General features: G+C 44.5%; 1 protein-coding gene across 2 annotated transcripts in view; it reads left to right on the top strand.

The window, feature by feature from the left end:
• The window catches only part of SHANK3 (SH3 and multiple ankyrin repeat domains 3), a 369667-nt gene that overhangs the window by 40463 nt on the left and 309183 nt on the right, over positions 1 to 20021 (top strand). For both annotated transcript variants that reach the window (XM_084506714.1, XM_084506715.1), the window contains one exon: positions 18834 to 19037. In XM_084506714.1, coding sequence (XP_084362840.1) covers positions 18834 to 19037 — 204 coding nt within the window. The remainder of the gene's footprint in view (positions 1 to 18833; positions 19038 to 20021) is intronic.

Genomic DNA, 20021 nt, shown 5'->3' with positions numbered 1-20021 from the left:
GGACAAAGCGTTCCCAGCCTGAAGAGCGACTGGTGGGCCTGAAACATAGCTCACTTTTCTTAGCTGTGTCAAATGATTTAGCAAAGGAGAGAATCTCTTGCTTTTACCTGGACTGTCAGTCCATAAAAGAGTAGGATTGCTCTAGGAGATGTTCTTCCTCACTGTGGTGTCTAGCCATACAGCTGTGGAGCTCCAGCTGTGAGTGAGTTGTAAATGTGAAAATCCAGTTTGTTCATTTGCTGTAGCCGTGGTGTCAGGATGGTGCCTGTATGCATGCCCAGGACATGTGAACTGCCTGTTGTTCCTCAGTGGTCCCAGGTGTCCCACAGCATCTTCTGCACCCCTGCAACCATGGGATGGCTTAAGAGCAGGTGCTCTCCAAACCTTAACCAGTACTGCCAACTCCTGGGGGGCTGTGCTTGCAGAGACCACGGAGGATTTGTTCTCAACATAGTTTATGAAGATTTCTCATCTGTTAAGGAATGCTGTTGTTTTTGTTCATCCAAATCCGCTTCATATATGAAGCAAGCTCAGAGCTAGAACCAGAGGTTTATGCTAGGAGACAAAAATCTTAAATCCTAAATTACAAATGGAGCAGTGCAGTTACAAAAGAAATAACAGAGCACAGACAGAGTGCATCTTGCATTTGCTGTTTTTTTTTTTCCTTATAGATACAGTCAGCTAAGTTTTCTGCCTAGCAGTATTCTGCCTCCAAGTTACTTACATGAGCACCCTCTGATGCAGAAAACTTAGTATCTGATTTATCCATTTTTTCTCAGTTAGCTTATAAGTATACAAAATTTCAGAGTTTGTCCTACACCCATTCTTTACTGATGGTGGGACCTAATGATATTGTTACCTTGCATTTAGTAGTGTTTCCTTGAAGAGAATCCCAACAGAAGCATGTTTGGGAGAAAGCATCTCTGAACATAAGAGCTTCTCCTGCTTCATCTCCCACCCTCTTATTTCTTTTTTCAGAGTCCCTGGGACTAGATCCATAAACTTGTAATTTGCAGATTACATATTAAAATGTTTTTGGCATTGTTTTCAGTTTAGCTTTCAGTTTCCTAGCAGTTTGTGAAGATTTGGTATTATGTGATATTACATACTGTTAGACCCAGGGACAGTGCCTCAGATTTGCTTTGCCTCAGAGCAGCATTCCCTTCTCAGGGATTCACAAAATGAGATTTTATCTTTCATTTAACTGGGGCTTGTTCAATTAAATAGTAGGGTGAGTAACAAGGGCCCCAGGTGCCCTGGAAAGGTGACTGAGGATGAACAGTGGGCTGCTGTGCTTCTCATGGCTGGGACCCTGGGGGAGGAGGTAACTCACCTGTGTCTCCTTGCACTGCTGTTGTCTGTAGGTTAGTGCCCGGTGCGCTGTGCCAATAAGCACACAGAGTTGGAATCCACATGAAGGTCTTTTAATTAAATAATTAATTTTATAACTCTGCAGAATCAGGTGCTTGGAAATCTCTCACAAAGCAAGCACACCTCTGTCTCAAGTCACTGTCATTTATACACAGCAAACTTGTGAGAACTCTCTCGTTGGCTCCTTTTGATTGGCTATTACAGCTCACCTAGCTTATCTCTACTGAGCTTGCGCATTACAGAGGAACAGTGTGTGTGTGGGGGACACTACACCAAACCCCACATTTGCATAGATTAGCATTTTGATGAGTGTGATTTTAATATGTTAATGACCCCTAATGAACAAAAGGTTACTATAGGTCAGTCTGGAGCTGTTTTTCTCCTTTTGTTTATTACCTTACCTTCTTGTTTATCCCTTACCTTTCTTGCTTCTGCTAGCTCAAGGCTACCTGTCTCTTTTTTTTCAGCTAAAAGACTACACAACCTACAGGTCTCCCTATTTTCTTCAAGGTTTTCTTGTTGTTTTTCCCAGCTTTGGGACTACACTGTCAGTACCCTGCCAGCACCTGGGGCTATGGACTAAGGAAGTTCTGCCAGGAAGGAAAACAGGATGGCTCACCACAACCCTGAAAAACAGGGTTAAATGCAAGTTGTTGGGTGCCTTTTAGTCCCTGTTGCTGGCTCACATTTGTGCTTAGTGAAGAGTCAAGCAAGATTTGAGATTTTCCATTGCTTTGAGATGGGACCTATATACAGTCAGTGTAAGTGCTCTGGTCTGGGCTCATTCTGAGCCCAGTGTGATCCCAAGGGTTTCCATGGGACAGACACAGAGCTGATAGTTGCTCCGATAGTGAATAAAATATGGAACTGAAGAGTAAGCACTTGCTGCTGGTAATTGAGTCCAAGGGGCCCTACTAATTTTTCCTGTAGCTTTGCAAGAACCCTAATTGGTCATACTGGCTTATGGATGCATAATTGTTAGAGATGCTGATACTTATTTATGATAATAGCCAGGATCTCATTTGTGATTAGAGAGTCGATATGCTAGGTGTTGTATAAACACATGCAAAGACAAATTTTCCAGCCTGTAAATGTTCTTCTTATTTCTATTTCTCTTTCCTGGTTAAAGGTACATTTCAGTATATTGCTTTTTCCACAGTTTGCATTAAAAAGGATGTGTGGGAACATTGCTCTACTTTTACTAATAGAACTATAAATTATTTATCTTAGTGAGTGTACAACACTGTAGCGATCCATTAAAGTTATTGTTGTGTTTAATATTTTTTTTATTAATCTTTTCTTCTGTCAATCACTTCAGATTAACTAAGTATGAGCTGTTTTCTAAATTATTTTATTTTATTTTATTTTATTTTATTTTATTTTATTTTATTTTATTTTATTTTATTTTATTTTATTTTATTTTATTTTATTTTATTTTATTTTATATACCAAAGTGTCCTAAAATTAATGCATCATCTTAAATGCATTTAATTATGTTGTAGTATGAAGTAATGCCTTTGCAATGTGGCTCAAAATCCCAGAACCATAACAATTAAAGGATCCAGTAAGCATTTTTCTAGCATAACTTGTCACACTGATATTTATTCTTAGTCCAGTCTAACTCAAATGTTCCAAGAAAGCAGGTTATTTGCTTACATGGAAGATCAGAGTACACTTTGTTATCCCTGGCTGCTGAGAAAGTGGTATTTTCTGATGCTGTCTTTTTTTCATCACCCACTGTCTGCTTGAGGTTTTAGTGTGGTACTAGCCACTGTGCCATGTTACTATGGGAAATTTCTACAGCAGTGAATGCATTGCATTTCTCAATTCAACTTCTGGCTAAGGAGTTGACCTGGGTTCTCTGGTCCAGCATAACAAGCTGCATGCAACTTACATCAGAGAGAATTAAGTGTAGGGCGCTCTGTTTGGATCTCCTTCCAACTTGTACCCTTTCCTGGGATAACCTGGAAAAGCCTCTCTGTCCCATTTATCCAAAAAGCTGGAGCTGGGCGTTGAGCTGCCCTTGCACACTGGTAGGGTCTGCTGTCCCACTGCTCAACCCTCATGGCTTGAGCTGCCCAGGGTGACCTTAAGGGTTCATGTGCTTGAGCTGCAGATAACTTTCCTGTGGCTGCCCATGGGCTGATGCCAGTGCCACGCTTGCTGGTCTCTGGAGAGGGATTTCTGCGTTCTCAGCTGCCATAGCCACCATGCAATTGTTGCTGCAGAAGGAAGCCATCTAGGTCCTCTAGGGCTTACTCTGGGCACATGCAGAGCTCCTGCAGGAGGGCCCTGTCTGTCCTTGTGCATCTAGGGTAGGGATGCCAGGTTGTACTTTTTTTTCAGAAAGAACAGCAAAACAGATGAAGCTGGGAAATGGGGAGCAAAAGGGCTCCATGATACCTTCTTGGGCATTAGATACTTTGGCATCCAGACCAACTGGCAAGACAAATTGGAGTAGCCCTGAATGTTCCCTTCTTTGCACAGAGCAGGAAGTTCAGCTCTAAGGGCTGGATCCCAGTCCTGGAGCCACTTCCCCATAGCACAGCAGTGCCTGCTGACAGCATGGGGCTGCATGTCTAGAGGTGGCCTCCACCCCTCCCCTCTGTCCTTGCTTCATGCTGAGGCTCTGAGTACTTCCTTCCACTTGGGCAGAGTGGGAGGTGTGTCCTGCTCCCCTGCCCTCAGATGAGAGGGGAACAAGGTACCTGCAAATGACCCTTCGCTTTGATTGTGCCCACTGGGGTGTGGCAGGTTATCATAAAATTATAGAATCATTAGGGTTGGAAAAGACATTCAAGATCATTTGGTCCAACCATCACCCTACTACCGATGTCACCCACTAAACCATGTCCCTAACAGCCAGGTCCAACCTTTCCTTGAACACCTTATTGTACCTCTCATCTAGGGGAATGTCCCTGGGGAGCCTGGCTGTCCAGTGTAACAGTGTAAGGCGTGATGGAGGCATGCAGAGGTGCTCCCCATGGATCCTTTGCAGTGCTGTGGTTACAAACTGTGTGACCTCAGGGTAGGACCAGCCTATTGGCTTACACCAGGAGCAGCCACCTGCCAGTGCAGAGAATGAAGAAGCTGTATCCTTACTGTGGATGTTGTCTCCCAGGGGTTTATATATGTGGATTTGTGGCAGCGCTTTATCTTCAAGCTTTTGCCTCGGCACTAGCCTTGCACAGGCTTGAGCTGACCACTCACATTGGCTGTTTTTTGGTTTGTTTGTTTGTTTCCTCCTGAGATCACTGTGGGTGATTTCCAGCAGCTCAAGCCAAATTTTGTTTCTTCCCACTGCTCATGCTTGTTTGTTGAGGCACTGGTCAATTTAGAAACTGGTGCTCCAAATTAAGCTGAGCTGGAGCTGGGTGGGGATAATCCATCTTCCCTTTTCTATGATCTAACAGAGGGTATTGTTCCACATTTCTTTTTCTCTCCTCCCCATTATTGCTGACAAATGCATTTCTAATTTTCTGTCTCATGTGTAATCATTATCAGGCATTGAAACTTGTATAGTTTTTCTTTTCTACTGAGTATGTGTGTGTAGAGTTTTACAAAACAGGATTAATCTTTGCTGAGTCTCATTGTCTGGAAACATCACATTTTGTGGTATACTTCCTGCTTATTTAGGATGCAATCATTATTAGCAACATCTTATTTCCTTTTAATGTCTTTGTTGTTTGATTGACCCCAGATGCTATTTAACCTCCTTCCTCTATTTAGGTCTTTGACCTTATTTATTGTTGCTGCTATACTGGCTGAGGGCTCAAGAACAGTATGGTAGTGGCATATTCAAGAAAAAATCGAGAAATTAAAATCATGCAAACAAGATGTCGTGAAGCAGTATTAGAATTTTAGAATCACAGAATATACCGAGTTGGAAAGGACCCACAAGGATCATCATGTCTAACTCCTGGCACCACACAGGTCTACACAAAAATTCAGCCCGTATGACTAAGAGCACAGTCCAAAGGCTTAAACTCCAACAGGCTTGGTGTCGTGACTACATCCCTGGGGAGTCTGTTCCAGTGCGGGACCACCCTCTTGGTGAAGAACCTCTTCCTGATATCCAGCCTGAACCTCCCTGTCGCAGCTTGACTCCATTCCCTCGGGTCCTATTGCTGCTCACTAAAGAGAATAGATAGGTGAATATTAAACACTGCTTCTAAAATGTGGAATTTACTCTATTTCCATGGTCCAGGAATTTTATAATTCTCAACATAAGGAAAACTTCTGTCAGTCTGCTAGAAGTCGTGTTTTTCCTGATACTGGTTTTAATAACACTGGTTTTATTAAAACAGTCCGTAACTGCCTTTGGCTTATAGCTCAGCTTTGCTGTAGACCACTGCTTCCTAAATGTGTCCTGACTTTCACAGGTCATTGGCATCATTAGAGGCTTGGTTGATTAATTAAACAGCCAGCTAACCTAACAAAATCCTACTCCCTGCTCCTGATTGGCTCTTCCTTCTTACTGGTTTATTGATAGAAAGTCATGCTTTGTTATATCACTGCTTTACAAAATTGACTTGCAGAACAAGTGGTGAGCTGTTGATGCAGGGGGCCAGGGAAAGGAGCAGTGCTGGAGGCCGCAGGCGCAAACAGCCACGTGTACTTGGGACTGGACCACGTGCCCTGCATGGGGTCAGGAGGGGGGAGCCCATGTGGGCATGGGGAAAGTGTGACTGGGTACCAGAGGGGAGAGTGCAGCATCCACTGATGCATGGGTAGAGGTCATAGTGCAAATGCGTGGTGGGAGGTTGTGAGAGCAGCAGTACCTACTTAAGCAAAACAGGCATTGCATTTTTCCTTCTTTTCCCTTAGTAATGTCCTGCTGTTAATTTTCAGTATAAGGAGGTGAAGTAGTTGCAGGGAAAAAAGGGGAAAGCAGAATCAAGATTGTGCTGTGAGCTGTCCCAGGGATGTCAGGGCAAGCACGGAGGCTCTATAAACTGCCATGTACTGCTCAGCTGAGCCACTTTAGTGCTGCTGGAGGCTGAGGGCCTCCGGATTCAGGCACAGATGCTAAACTTAACAGTAAATTAAGTAAGTTGCTGAGAAGACTCCCTTCAACACTCAGATGTTGCAATTTCTATATTATAGTCTTACCATTTTTAGTCTGCTGCATTTTAGACTCTGGATAGGCTGGACCAATGGGCTGAGGCCAACTGTATGAAGTTCAACAAGGCCAAGTGCCGGGTCCTGCACCTGGGGCGCAATAACCCCAAGCAGAGCTACAGGCTGGGAGATGAGTGGTTGGAAAGCTGCCTGGCGGAGAAGGACCTGGGAGTATTGGTTGATAGTCAGATGAATATGAGCCAGCAGTGTGCTCAGGTGGCCAAGAAGGCCAAGAGCATCCTGGCTTGTATAAGAAGCAGTGTGGCCAGCAGGTCTAGGAAGCCTGTACTCGGCTTTGGTGAGGCCACACCTCGAGTACTGTGTTCAGTTTTGGGCCCCTCGCTACAAGAAGGACATGGAGGTGCTTGAGCGAGTCCAGAGAAATGCGACGAAGCTGGTGAGGGGCCTGGAGAACAAGTCCTATGAGGAGCAGTTGAGGGAGCTGGGCTTGTTCAGCCTGGAGAAAAGGAGGCTCAGGGGTGACCTTATTGCTCTTTATAAGTACATTAAAGGAAGCTGTAGTGAGGTGGGGGTTGGTCTATTCTCCCACATGCCTGGTGACAGGACGAGGGGGAATGGGCTAAAGTTGTGCCAGGGGTGTTTTAGGTTGGATGTTAGGAAGAACTTCTTTACTGAGAGGGTTGTTAGACATTGGAACAGGCTGCCCAGGGAAGTGGTGGAGTCACCATCCCTGGAGGTCTTTAAAAGATGTTTAGATGTTGAACTTAGTGATATGGTTTAGTGGAGGACTTGTTAGTGTTAGGTCAGAGGTTGGACTCGATGACCTTGAGGTCTCTTCCAACCTAGACAATTCTGTGATTCTGTGATTCCCAAATTCCTGTTTCAGCAATATGTTCAATTTTTGGGTTGCTTTGGATTTTTTTGTACTTTTTGAGCCATTGTGACCAAAGTAATTGCATTCTGCCTCAGGTTGTTTTTCTGTGGGAAGTATGATATACATTTTCTTACAGGTCCAAAGGAATCTCCAGTATATAAATACAGAGCCTGCGAACTCTGCAGTTGCTGATAGAAGAAAAACGCTATTTTTTTGTAACTGTGTAAAATATGGGAGTAAGGTAGTCAATGTAGGCCCTTCTAATACTATTTAACTTATTATTAACTTCAGTTTATTTGACAACTTGAAATTTCTTTCTACGGCAGAATTTTTATTGCAAACATGATAATATTGTAGAAGTTGCCATTTGTGAACCTCGAGGCCTCGGTTGCCTGGGAACAGTCAAGCATTTGGGCTGCTGTTGGGAGGCTGCCAATGCTCAGTGTGTTGGACAAATACTGGCTGAATTGATCATCAGAGGAGTGGTTAATAAATTTATCAACGTTGTCATTATTCTTTTTTAATTAAAAGCCATAGAGTAGAGGAGCGTGCCTCTTCCAGCATCAGCTCTTGCCTGCCAGCTGATGCTGCCATAAGTGCCACTGCTCACAGGGCACTCAGGATGCTTCCCTGCGAAGAGGCAGGAGGGCAGCTGGAGGTGGTAACCCTTTGACAAGTGCAGTTCATCCATGGGAGTTTTGTGAGGGTCCCTGCAGAGCCACTGCAGGGGTCTGCACCAGGACCCTGGGCACAGCAGCCCTGCACCTGATATCTCTGTAACAGAAGAGAGTGGGGCTGTGCCAGCCTGAGTACCGCCTATACCATTTTGTAGAGGTGCAGTCCCTCTGGAGCATCTGGAGCTCAGGGCAGAGCTGGGCAAGGAGTCAGTAGAAGAAGTGAAGAAACAAACTGAATCAACAGTGTAAAGTGTTGGGGATGTTTCACAAAAGAATGGATCAGCAGGTGAGTTCTGAAGCAAACTGATTAGAAAAAAACAACAAAACAGTAGGTAATTATTGAAGGAATTTTAAGTATGGAGTGGATGAGTAGGTAGTAATAATGTGTATTTTCACTCAAAACAGTTATTAAATCATGGAAAAGAGATTAGCAAGAAGGATTTGTTGACACTAAAGCTTTTGCTAAGGATGTCTTCAGTGTGGAAAGTTAATGACCAATAAACTTATATGTGGTATAGTAGTTATACAGTTAATTGAAAACAGGAAAATTGAACAGCTGGAAAATAATTTCTGATAAGATTTAACCATTGCATTTTTAGAAGGTCATGTCTCCTTAATCTATTTTCATTCTTTAATAAGAAAGAATGGATGTGAGAGATGACTGAGAGGATTTATCAAGATTTCAAAGTAGCTTGATGAAAACACCTCTGAAATGTTTTTAGAAGTTGCACGTGGAAAGAAGAGTTGTAGTACCCTGAATGTCAAGTGAAGAGATTGGCTTGGGAAAGCATAGAAAAAAAAGATGAATTCTTGTCTTCAGAGGAGTTTGGTGGGGTGCTGAGGGGCAGTAAGGAAAATACCTCAAGTTTTGTTCAGTGTTAATAATTTGAAAAGGAACATAGCAAAGTGGGCAGCATGCAAGTTTTACTCTTCCAGGAAACTGTAGTATTATATTTTAAACTCTCTTAGTGCTTACAGGCTTCTCCTCACAGGGGCCTCCAGCAGCTGTAGGAATAGCCATAAGGACTGGCAGAGACAAGCACCAAGCCCTGACTATGGCCTCCAGCAATCCTGGGGGATGGAATGGGACAGGACCAGATGGAGTGACTGGATAGCAAATGGCTTTGCAGGAAAGCCCAGGGGACCCTAGGGGCCTTCAGAACCAGCACTGACAGTGCTCTCGGGCAGTGAAGGCTGAGCTCATCCTGGGTAGTGATGGCTGATGGCAGCCAGCAGGTGTGGGCAGGGATGGCTCCCCTCCACTCAGTACTGGTGAGACCCATCAAGATACTGGGGCCAGGCTGGGCTCACCAGCCCAGGCAGACATTGACACAATCCGGCAGGTTTGTGTCATGGAGGCCGCTGAGATGCTCAGGACTGAGGTGCAGGAGGTAGGAGGAGAGGCTGAGAGTGGAATTTTCTTAGACCAGGGAGAAGAGGAGACCTTACTGCCATCTGTGAGTACCTAACAGGGTGGGGAGAGGCGACAGAGCTGGGCTCCTCTGGGAGTGCCATGATGGGACAAGAGGCCCAAGATACAGCCAGAGATGTCATCCTTCCCTGTCAGGAAATGCCCTTCACTCAAAGGAGGTGGGACGTGGACTGGAGCCTTGAGAAGCCATGGGGGTCTCTGTCCTTGGTCTCTGGCCAGCACTGTGCATCCTTTAACAGGTCACCTCTGCTTGAGCAGGGCCAGCTTTTTCAGGACTCTTCCACTGACATAAGTCTGTGACTCCCTGCTGCAGGGCTCCACAGGTGAACATGTGTCAGGTTGTAGAGAAATAGCCATTCTGAGTCCAGCTTTGACTCTGCCAGTTTCTCTAATTACCCTCCCGAGTTTTGTTTTGAAAGACTTTACTGTTGGTGTGTGGAAGTTAGTGCAAGTTAACAGAACCAATGTGGTTTTAACTAACAAAGTGTATGTGCAAAAGTCTTGGAGTTTTAAGTATGAAGAAAAAGAAGCCACACATGAAACTGTGGATCTGGTCATTGAGATCTTTGTAAAACAAGTAAAGTAGAGAGTGGTCCTAAACTAAACCAAGAGTAACTGTTGCAATTAGAGTCAGATCTGGGTAGGGTCTTCTGATTGGGTTAAGCTAAACAACTGATGATACACCATGCTGATTTTTGGTTATGATTGTGTGAGTTGAGGTACCTGGGAGACCAGCTTGGAGTCAATTTCCAGAACCCTGCAGCATGCCACTGAAGGACCAGCACAAGTGTGTTTAATGAAGATTACCTATCTGTTTTCTTGTCTTGTGTTGTTTGCATCAATTCCCAAGGAAATAATACCTGTTTATCTTTTCCATGCCACTTTTGGTGTTCTCATATTCCTTCTCAGTCTTCTTTTTCCCAGACTGAAGATTCTTGTATGTTTAGTTGAGCTTCATATGGATGCTGCTCCAGGCCAATGATCATCTTTCCCTCCCTTGTCGGCACCCTTGACCACTTCTGGTGTGGCCTTTCTGAAACAGGAGCCAGGACTGCGTGCAGTATGCACGATGTGGGTCTTCCGATGCAATGGTGCTTTCAGCTCCTTTGGTAGTGGTCTCTGCTGTTCTGTTGGGCACCTGCTGAGTGGTGCTCTGGTGAGGTCATAGGACTGCTGGCCATAGTAAGGTAAGAGTCTGCTCAGAGCCTGTCCTCATCTGCACTTTTACCTGCACTATTCTTGAGCCATTTGGCTCTGAGGTCCTTCTGCTGGGTTTTGCTGTCAGCTCACAGTTTTGCCACACTGAGTGCATTAATTCTTGCCTAAAAATTTGCTTCCCCTTCCCAGACCATCCCAGACCTGTGAGCAGCACAGGCAGTGGTCAAAACCTTGTGAGACGTTTCTGTGAAAACTGGGGTCAGTTTTCACACAGGAAAACACAGGATCAGTTTGGGAAGGACCCCACATGGAGCAGGGGCAGAGGGTGACTGAGAAGGAGCGGAGGAGACAAAGTGTTTTGGACTGACTGCAGCCCCCATTCCTCTGTCCTCTTGTGCCGCTTGGGGGGAGGAGGTGGAAGAGGGTAGAAGGGGGAAAGGGGTCTTCAGTTTGTTTTTGTTTCAAGGGCTGGAACACCTCTCTTATGAAGAAAGGTTGAGAGAGCTGGGGATGTTCAGCCTGAAGAACAGAATGCTCTGAGGAGACCTCATTGTGCTTTCAGTGCTTAAAGGGGTCTTAAAGAAAGGATGGAGAGGAACTCTACTTGGGTAGATAATGATAAGACAAGGGGGAATGGTCTTTAAAAGAGGACAGATTTAGTTTACACATTAGGAAGAAATTCTTCACTGGAAGGGTAGTGAGGCACTGGAACAGGTTGCCCAGAGAAGCTATGGATGCCCCATGTGAGAAACAAAATTGTGTTTTTGCAATAGAAGGTGTTTTTGCAGTGGAAATTCCCAGTAACCTTGCATATTCAAAAGTGATTTTGCAGCATAGCTGTGGGGAGTATGTTAAGCAGATAAGGGGAAGGTCCTACTGTCCCAAAATAAGGAGAATAGCTAAGAAAAACAGGATGAGCAGTACGAAGTCAGTAAAAACAAAAATCATGGGCCCTCTAATCATGAGAGAAGAAGGAAAAAAGGGAAAAGGAGAAATTAACAGTCAAATAAAATTGTACATATGTGGTATAGAAGTGCGTCAAGTAGATTGTGAACCTGTAGTACTCAGCCAATGAGGAAACAGGGCAGAAATCAGGTGTTGGGTAATAAGGAATATAAGGTTATGATAAACCTTTACTGTGCGCTCCTGCTTGCAGGACGCCCGCCATTGCAATCACGAATGAAATAGCTTCACAGAAGGTCCTGTCTGAAGAAAGTTATTGAGATTTTTCTCACACCCCATACCTGGAGGTGATCAAGGCCAGGTTGGATGGGGCCTTGGCCAACCTGATCTAGTGGGTGGCATACCTGCTATGGCAGCAGGGTTGGAACTAGATGATCTTTAAGATCCCTTCCAACCCAAGCCGTTCTATGATTCCATGACTCTATGATCTTTGTGCATCCCCTCTACCTCTGGATATTCTCTGATTCTATGAAATAGGAGACTGAAAAGCTCCACTAGGCCAAACCAATGGTCTTTCTGACCCTGTATCAGTCTCTACTAGTGGCTAAAGGGTATCATATTTAGGGAACACATGAAGCCTTGTCTCTTTCTGCAGTCTGATCCCCCCACAATCTTGTTTTAACAAATACTGGTTTAGGATGTTAGCCTATCAAAATAAATTATGTTTTAATTCATTCAAATGCGCAGTTTTACAGGTAACTAAGGACTGATGCCAGATCAAGAAAACAAGGAGATATGTATTGGAAAGAATGTGGGGTTTGACTGCCTGAAAAGGGTCCAGTGGTCAAAGTAAACTGAACCCAAACTGCCACATGCTTTATTGAAAACTGCTAATGTGATGCCTGGAGTTAGAAGCAAGTGGACAGTGAGTTGAAGTGAGGACGGTATTTTTTAGCTGTATATGACAGCTGTGAGACAGATGCTGGAATTTTGCCTCTGGCTCTGCATTCTGCAATTTAAAAGGTATATTTAAAATTAAAGAGAGTGCTGAAAAGAGCAACAAAAATGATTTGAGATCTGGAGAAAATGCATTATAATTTATACATACTAGTTTCTTCAGCTCACCCTGAACAAGACTAAAAGGTGACTATGTTAAACAGGGGTTGCCAGTACAGCAAGACACAGTACTAAACAGTTATTCAATATCACAGATCACAAGCTATATCACAAGATATAACAAGAAATAATGATTGGAGGTTAAAACCAAGGAAATCAAATGAGAATGAAGACTACCTTTTATCATTGAGGATGAGTATTTGACTTATTAATTTATCCAAGGAAGGAGTGCCTTTTCTATCTTTTTTTTTTTTTTTTTTTTTTTTTAATTTATTTTTAAGGGATTCTTTTCAGGAAACAGCCAAATTGAAGCAATTCAGATGATCATTGTAGTTAATGGTTGAGACTTGCAGAGTACTGGTATATTGCTCAGAATAAATGATTTAACAGGCTTTCTTGGCTTTACATGTGCTGAATCAGAAGGCATGTTGAATGTGTGCTGCAAAGGCAACTACCATATGCTATTTTCACTGGTTTCATCCATTCCCTTGTCAAATTTGATTTTGTTTACTCTTTATACTGAGAATTTATTTACCAGTTCTGCATGTATTTATTAGGACCTTTCTATCCGGGTACTGTTTCTCTATATTGATGCTGGATGAACAGAAGATCTTATTCACCCTTCTGTAGAAGAAGCTTTACTGTATGTGGCTTTTGTCTGCACTAAACAGAGCTAAAGCTTCTCAAATCTTCATTTTCCAACTGCTCACAAGTTAGACAGTAGTTTGTGGTGTTTTTTGTTTGTTATGTTTGTTTTGTTTGTTTTGTTTTTCTGTGTGTGGTTGTGTGGTTGTGGTTGTGGTTGTGATGGTGCAGTGAGCCAATCAGGAAAAAGTTCCAGGTCTCTGAAGGAAATACTCATCTCTTTAACCCAAACTTTTTTTGCATTTCCTTTGCACTGTCTTTTCTGTATGAAGAGTTCAGCAGTTGGATGAAATGGGCTGGTGATTTTGCTCTTCAGCAGCCCTTTCCTTGCAGGTGGTTAATAATAAAGCTGTTGTAGCTTTGTGTAAGAGGGAGCTTTTGCCTAAACCACTCACTTAGAGTTAATCAGGTGCTGGATCTCTTTAAACATTCATTTCAAGCTGTGTTTGTATCAGAGGCAGCTGCTTCTCTGAAAGCAATGATGGAGGGACTATAGGATGGAGATGGTTGTCACTGTCAGCACAGCAGAGAGGTTGTAATATGGGGTCTCTTGGACTTTATTTTTTTTTTAAAGAAGTAACTGTGAATAGCTTCCTACCCACAAAAGATACCAGAGGATGATACAACAGTCAACAACATCCTTCCAGACTGGGTCATAAGCAGCAACCATTTTGCTGGAAAACTAAGTGAGCCAAAATACTTTATCTACAGCATGGAACTCTGCAAGAAGGGCTCATGCACCAGCCACCTTCCTGCTGGGAGCTGAGAACCTTCCTCCTACTCTTTATCTTGTTTCCTCTTGGTGGAGGCAGCTTCTCCTAGCATGGTGTTCCAGCACATCAGATGGCAGGGCCAGAGCTTTCCTCAGGAGGTGATCTAAGCCCCCAAATTCCTGTTGTTTTGCCAGCATACACATTGCTCTGTAAGCTGGTCCCAGTCTGTTCACCACCACCATCCAGCGCACAGGAAACTTGTGCTGGCTTCTCTTCTTCTCCACTAAAATGCAGGGTGGTTGTTGCTCTGCCCAGTCCCTGCAGAACCCAGCTTCTTCCTTGGCCTGTGTTGCTGAAGCAGAAAAGCTGCACTGGAGATGTCCATCCCGTCCCGCAGTTTCCTGGCCAGGGACTGTCTCAACCTCTGCCCGTCTGTGAGTGAGGGCTGCTGCTGGCTCCCTGGCTGGTGGCAAGCTGAGGCTGCCACTGGTGGCAGTGCCCCAGTGGCTCCAGTGGCAGTGCTGTCTTGTGGCTCTGATCCATCTCCTGTGAGCAAGGCCAGTAGGATCCTGCAGGGGAGCAAGTGGAGGCAGAGGATTAATAATCTCTGCCCCACATCACAGGAAGAATTCACTGCTGAAACTGCTACTTAAGTGGATAGGCTTTTAATAAATCAGAGGGAAAAATTACTTATAATTGGGAAAACCAGGTATAGTCTTTTAAATAAAGGTCATAAAGATACCTGGGCTTGTTTGTTTTGTACCTGTTTTCTGTTCCTGTGACTTGGTCCCAGTCCCTGCATCAGATGGAGCCACTGCCCACTGGGTGCAAACCCTGGCTGTTGCAGTGGGGTGCTGTCTGCTCCTTTGGGATGTTTCACTTCTGGGTCTGGGCTCAAGTCCAGTACACTTGTCCCCTGCAGACCACTCTATGCCTCCAGTCACCTTTGTCATCTTTACCTTTCCTGTTTCTGTTTTTTCCTGAAAAGACAGAGTGATCAGACCCACACGTGATGTAGAAGATCTGGATGTGCTGCCAATTTAAGTGTTGTAACAGCCTTCAGCCTACATCACTTCAGCTCACATCCCGGCATGTGCACATGTGACTCTGCTAATGAACACCTCCGTGGCAGGAAACCCGCCTGGTTAACCTTAACCTTTGTTTACCATCTTCCTTGTTGGTTATTCCAAAAGAATGCTTCCTTGCTTTTGGAAGTCTTGTTTATGGCAGCAAGGGACATTGTTGAAAACACTTTGGCAGTACGAGTGTGTATTGGGTAAGCAGGCCAGCCTTGCTCTGGCAGCATGGGTTCTCTCCAAGCTCTCCTCGTAGGTGGGAGGCATGTCTCTACAGAAAGTAAGCTGTTCTCCCAGCAGTGCGGATGCTTGTCCAAGTCCTGTCCGTTTCCCTGTCAGAGAGGTCAGTCCTGTGGGACCCAGGGCACTGCGGCACCCAGCGGGATCTCAGTGCTTCGTGCCTCAGCTCTGCTCCCACTCCAAAGACAGTTTGCACCACCATGGTCAACACTGTTTCATCAGCCTGCTCTTGAACTTGTCATGCTCCTGTGCCTGCTGTGGAGTTTTTGTCACCTACCTATGAGTTTCTGCGTGTTGGCAGCTGTAGTGGCAGCAAGGAGCCTGTCCTGTTGCCCATCCTCACAGGAGGAGCCCAGGGACTCTTCCTGGGATGACTTCACACCTCAGTCACTTGCCAGCCTCACCCACAGTCCATCAGACTCCCCACTTCCTTTGCATTTGCTAGTTTTTAATGCCTTTGTTACCATTGTCTTTTTGTATGTGGTTTGTTCTGCTCTCATTCAGAGGTGACTCCATTTTCTAAAGGCAGTCTTTTACTTTCTATAGCTTTCCCTGCTCTGTTGTTTTGGCTACTCTGTCTTTCTCTGGGACCTCTTAGAGACCATTTTTCTATTTTTGCCATACATTCGTTCAGAGCTTCTAATGTGATATTATGAAATATATTCCCTGCTGCCTGCAAGCACGTTACCTTTTCAGCTGCTTCTTTTAATTTCCTTTCAACTCTTTCTCATTTTTGTGCATTTCGATGAAAAATTTTAGTCTTTTTTGCTGTTAAAGGATCGTCAAATATAAGTTCTTTATTGTCATTATTGCAGGGTGGTTCCTGAATAGATCTTGTCTGTCATCCTCTGTGGTGCTGAGGATTGAATCTGAAGCTATGAGCTCTTTCTTCCTTCAGGAAGGAGTCATCCATGCTGTCTAACTTGCAAAGCTGCATCGTTTTCTTTCAGGAGTTGTTTCTAAGGCTTTGATTGTTGTATGACAAAAATTATTGCTAGTGACAGTGAGCCAAACCGAGCAGCTTATTCTGAAAGCTTCCTCCAGCCTGTCCCCATCCAACCTGGTGCAGGGTCGGCTCTGCAGTGTCTCTGTGTGCTTGCCCAGGTTCCTCATGGGGACTGGTGTAAGAGCAGTGCTCAGCATCCTGTCAGGAGAGCCTGAGGAGCAAGGGGGTACAGACCTGCCCTTCGCCTACAAGCCTGGGACTGCACGAGACAACTGGTTTCCTGATTCCTTTTAACATTCTTGTTGGCTTGAGTGTCCCAGCCCTTAGGGCTGGAAGTTATTCCTGCCTGTGTCAAGTGCTGTCTCAGGGCTGGATGTCCCTGTGCCTGCTGCGACAGGGCCCTGTGCTGTTTGAACTCAGCACCTCTTTCCTGATGGAGGTGGGGATCAGTGCTTGGTATGGTGCTTGTGGCTCAAGCAGATGAACATTTCCTGCTCTGTCTGGGATCAGCCAGGTACTGATTTGGGAGCTGCCATGGCTGTCCTGGCTGTGCTGGTGGAGATTGATGCATTCCCAGTGAAAGAGGAGTTGGAGGAGCCCTTGCTGCAGTGTCTGCCTGAGCAAACTGAACACAGAGCGGCTTTCTGCTGTGGATCCATGCAGACTTCAGAGTTAAGGCTGTACAGAGAGATCCTTTGCAACCATTTGGCAGGGGTTGGTGGGATATTGCTCCTGGAGCGTCTATGCTGCATCATGGAGTGGAATAAGCATGTTTAGTTTCAGGAACTCTGATATGAGAAAGTTATTAATACATTTAATGGTATTTGGAAAAACTGAGACATTACACTTTAAGTAGAGTAATTGCCACAAACGGCAATGAAGCATTTTGACCTAACAGTGGAAGTACGTATTTTTTTCTTTCCAATTTCTGACACTGGTTAATGAAACACACTGCAGAATGGAAGCTGTTTTCTCTCCTAAACAGGAAACAATATTCTCCAGAGTATGTTTTTGCAGTGTAAAGTTTGATATAAGATTCACTGATTTTTGTATAGGGATGTGCCTTCAACCAGCACTTGTGCTTGTACATATGTGCATATCTGTCAATAGTTTTTTCCCATTAGCCACATATTTTTGTACCAAAAAGCATAATTTGACAATGAGGAAAAATCCTAGAGACTAAGTAAGCATGTCGGAAGGTATACATGTAGATGGTGATTTTCTATTTAGGGGTCCCTGAAAGAATGATACATGTTCTGCTGAAGCACAACAGAGCTGACATGTCACAGGTTTTGAACTCTTGATGTCTCAGACCACCAAGTGTCTGCCTCTCCTCAGTGCCTGCTTTAGGACAAGCACGTGTTGATAAGTATGCTCACTTGCTACTGTGGTCAGCAATGAAATAGATAACTCTGACCTCTGTTTGCAGTACATGGCATGCTGCCAAGTGCAAGTTATCCTTGCTTGAGAAAAATGAACCATAACATCAGCTCAGTTGCCGTGTTGCTTGGTGACTTCTGGGTGGTGATCAGGCCTGGCACTGTGCAGTGCAGCACTGGTGCTCTGCTGCCTACCGCCCATTTGCTTTTCTTTAGGCAAAGCTGTTTAATTTTTCAAAGCAGTTGCTCACTTTGCCTTCCAGCACAGAAATCAGGAGCTCTACATGGAACTGACAGGCAGTGGTTTTGAAACAAAACACTGAAACAAGACCAGAGACTTTCTTCTCCTTGCCCAGAAAGTGTGGATGGGGTGGAAGAGCAAAGAAGGAGGAAAACCAAAGTAACCGGAATGAGGAGACATCAAGGGCCAAAAAGCAAAAACTGTGACCTGGGAGGGGAAGCTGAGACCACTGATGGGGACTGGCTGTTGTAAGCCTGACCTCTGGTGCTGCCAGCACAGCATCTTCCTTCCTTCCTGCTCCTGGCTGTGAGAGCAGACATTGTGAAGGGCCTGTGGTTCTGCAGCCAAGACAGCCAGGGTGCACGACAGCTGCAGAAGACATAGCTTGAAGGTGATGGACTGCGAACACTTGATTTCTCAGATCCTGAGCAGGGGAAGCTGCTTACAGGACCAGGGAAATTCACTGCGTGTTAGAGGGTGGAAAGGAAAAATAGGACTTCGAATGCATGAAGACAGAGTTGACAGAAGACTTCACTGGATGCCTTGCCTTCCTGGAAGGGGTTGCAGTGCTGGCATGCACTGCTCCTTTTTTTACACACGTGTGAAATTCCTAGTGGAGAATTCAGTAGACTCCTTACACACTGTCAGAGGGATATTTAATTAAAATATTGCTATAATACTGTTGTTAGGCCATAAAATACTCTTTGGCACATCTCATTTTATAGGATTTTGTAAAATACCAGTCTGCCCTGAACCACACAAAATAGGTTGGGTGGGGATCTGCTAAATCTCATTCTTCTCTAATTTGCAACTTTTTTCCCCCTCTTTTCCTCCCCTCCTCCAACCAACTGACATGGAAAAGATTGTGTCTTTCCAATCTCATCCTTCTCCTCACTCTTAGTGTGACTGTTCCTGGGTGTGGTGGTGGACTACAGAACCTTAGGGATGCTCAGCTCTAATTGCCCTCTGTCTCTCCACAGAAGTGTCTGCGGTTGAATCCAGATGTTCCTGTGTGGGTCTCCAAGCAGCGCATTCTGTGCACTCTCAACCACAGCCTGAAGGATGTTCTCAACTATGGGCTCTTCCAGCCAGCCTTCAACGGCAGGGCTGGGAAGTTCCTGGATGAGGAGCGTCTACTGCGGGAGTACCCCCTGAATCCAGACACTCCTGTCCCCTACCTGGAGGTAGCTGTCCTTTTTTTTCCTTTTTTTTTTCCAAATATGTATGTGTGTATCTATATACAGATATAGATATATATGCACACACACATATATATGCATAAGTATATAGGACTCATATGATCCCTATGATCCCTTCCACTCTAGTCTCCCCAGAGGCACCACAAAAATTAAGCCCCCCCTCCCCTTTTTTTCCCCATTTGCCATCAGGAGTGAAAGCACAGAAATTTCTGTGGGTGTATGTTTACTCACAGAGAATTCATTGAGGGAAAGCTGAGGCAAACGCCTCTGAGTTTTAGTTTTAGTTGCTCATGACTCTGTCTGGTAGAGAGCTCCATAACATCTGCCACAGTCCTGTGAAACGGCTTCCCTGTTTATTGACCCTGTTGATCAAAATTTCTTTTTTTTCCACTGGCACCTAACTGTCATGGAAGATTGAAGTTACAGAAGGAAAACTATTGGTACAGAAGGAAAAGCATAGGGAGGTCTTTGAATGTGAGGCTGAAGAAGCTGTTTGACATTTTTTACTTTATTTTAATATATATTTATTAATTTAATTTAATTTAATTTACAGTTGACCTAGAGGCTGGAGGGCAACTATGTGCTTTGACAGTAAATGACAGTTCCTGTGTGGACCTCATCTACGTGATAAGCATGGAGGATAAATGCTAAGTTTCATGCTATACTATTTTCTGTTCCAGAAAATTAAGTGGAACAGAAATTAACTGAGTTACGCTGTACTGACATTTAGTATAGATTTTGCCCTTGGCTGGGATTCAGGTGAACACATGAAGGTATTTGTTCTAAGGGTGACCTGGAGCATTTCTTAGGCTCCATTGGCTCCCCGCTGACTGTAATGGGACTTTGGTTACCTGCATGTGGTCCTCTAGTTTTAGGGATCTTGTGCTATATTTTACCCACAGAATCTACTTAGAAAGCATTACACACTTAAGCTGCATGAACTCTTATAAATGCAAGCGTGAATGCTGT

The sequence above is a fragment of the Aythya ferina genome, assembly GCF_964211825.1.
Source record: "Aythya ferina genome assembly, chromosome: 1".
NCBI lineage: Eukaryota > Metazoa > Chordata > Aves > Anseriformes > Anatidae > Aythya > Aythya ferina.
This window is presented reverse-complemented; position numbering and strand designations above follow the sequence as displayed.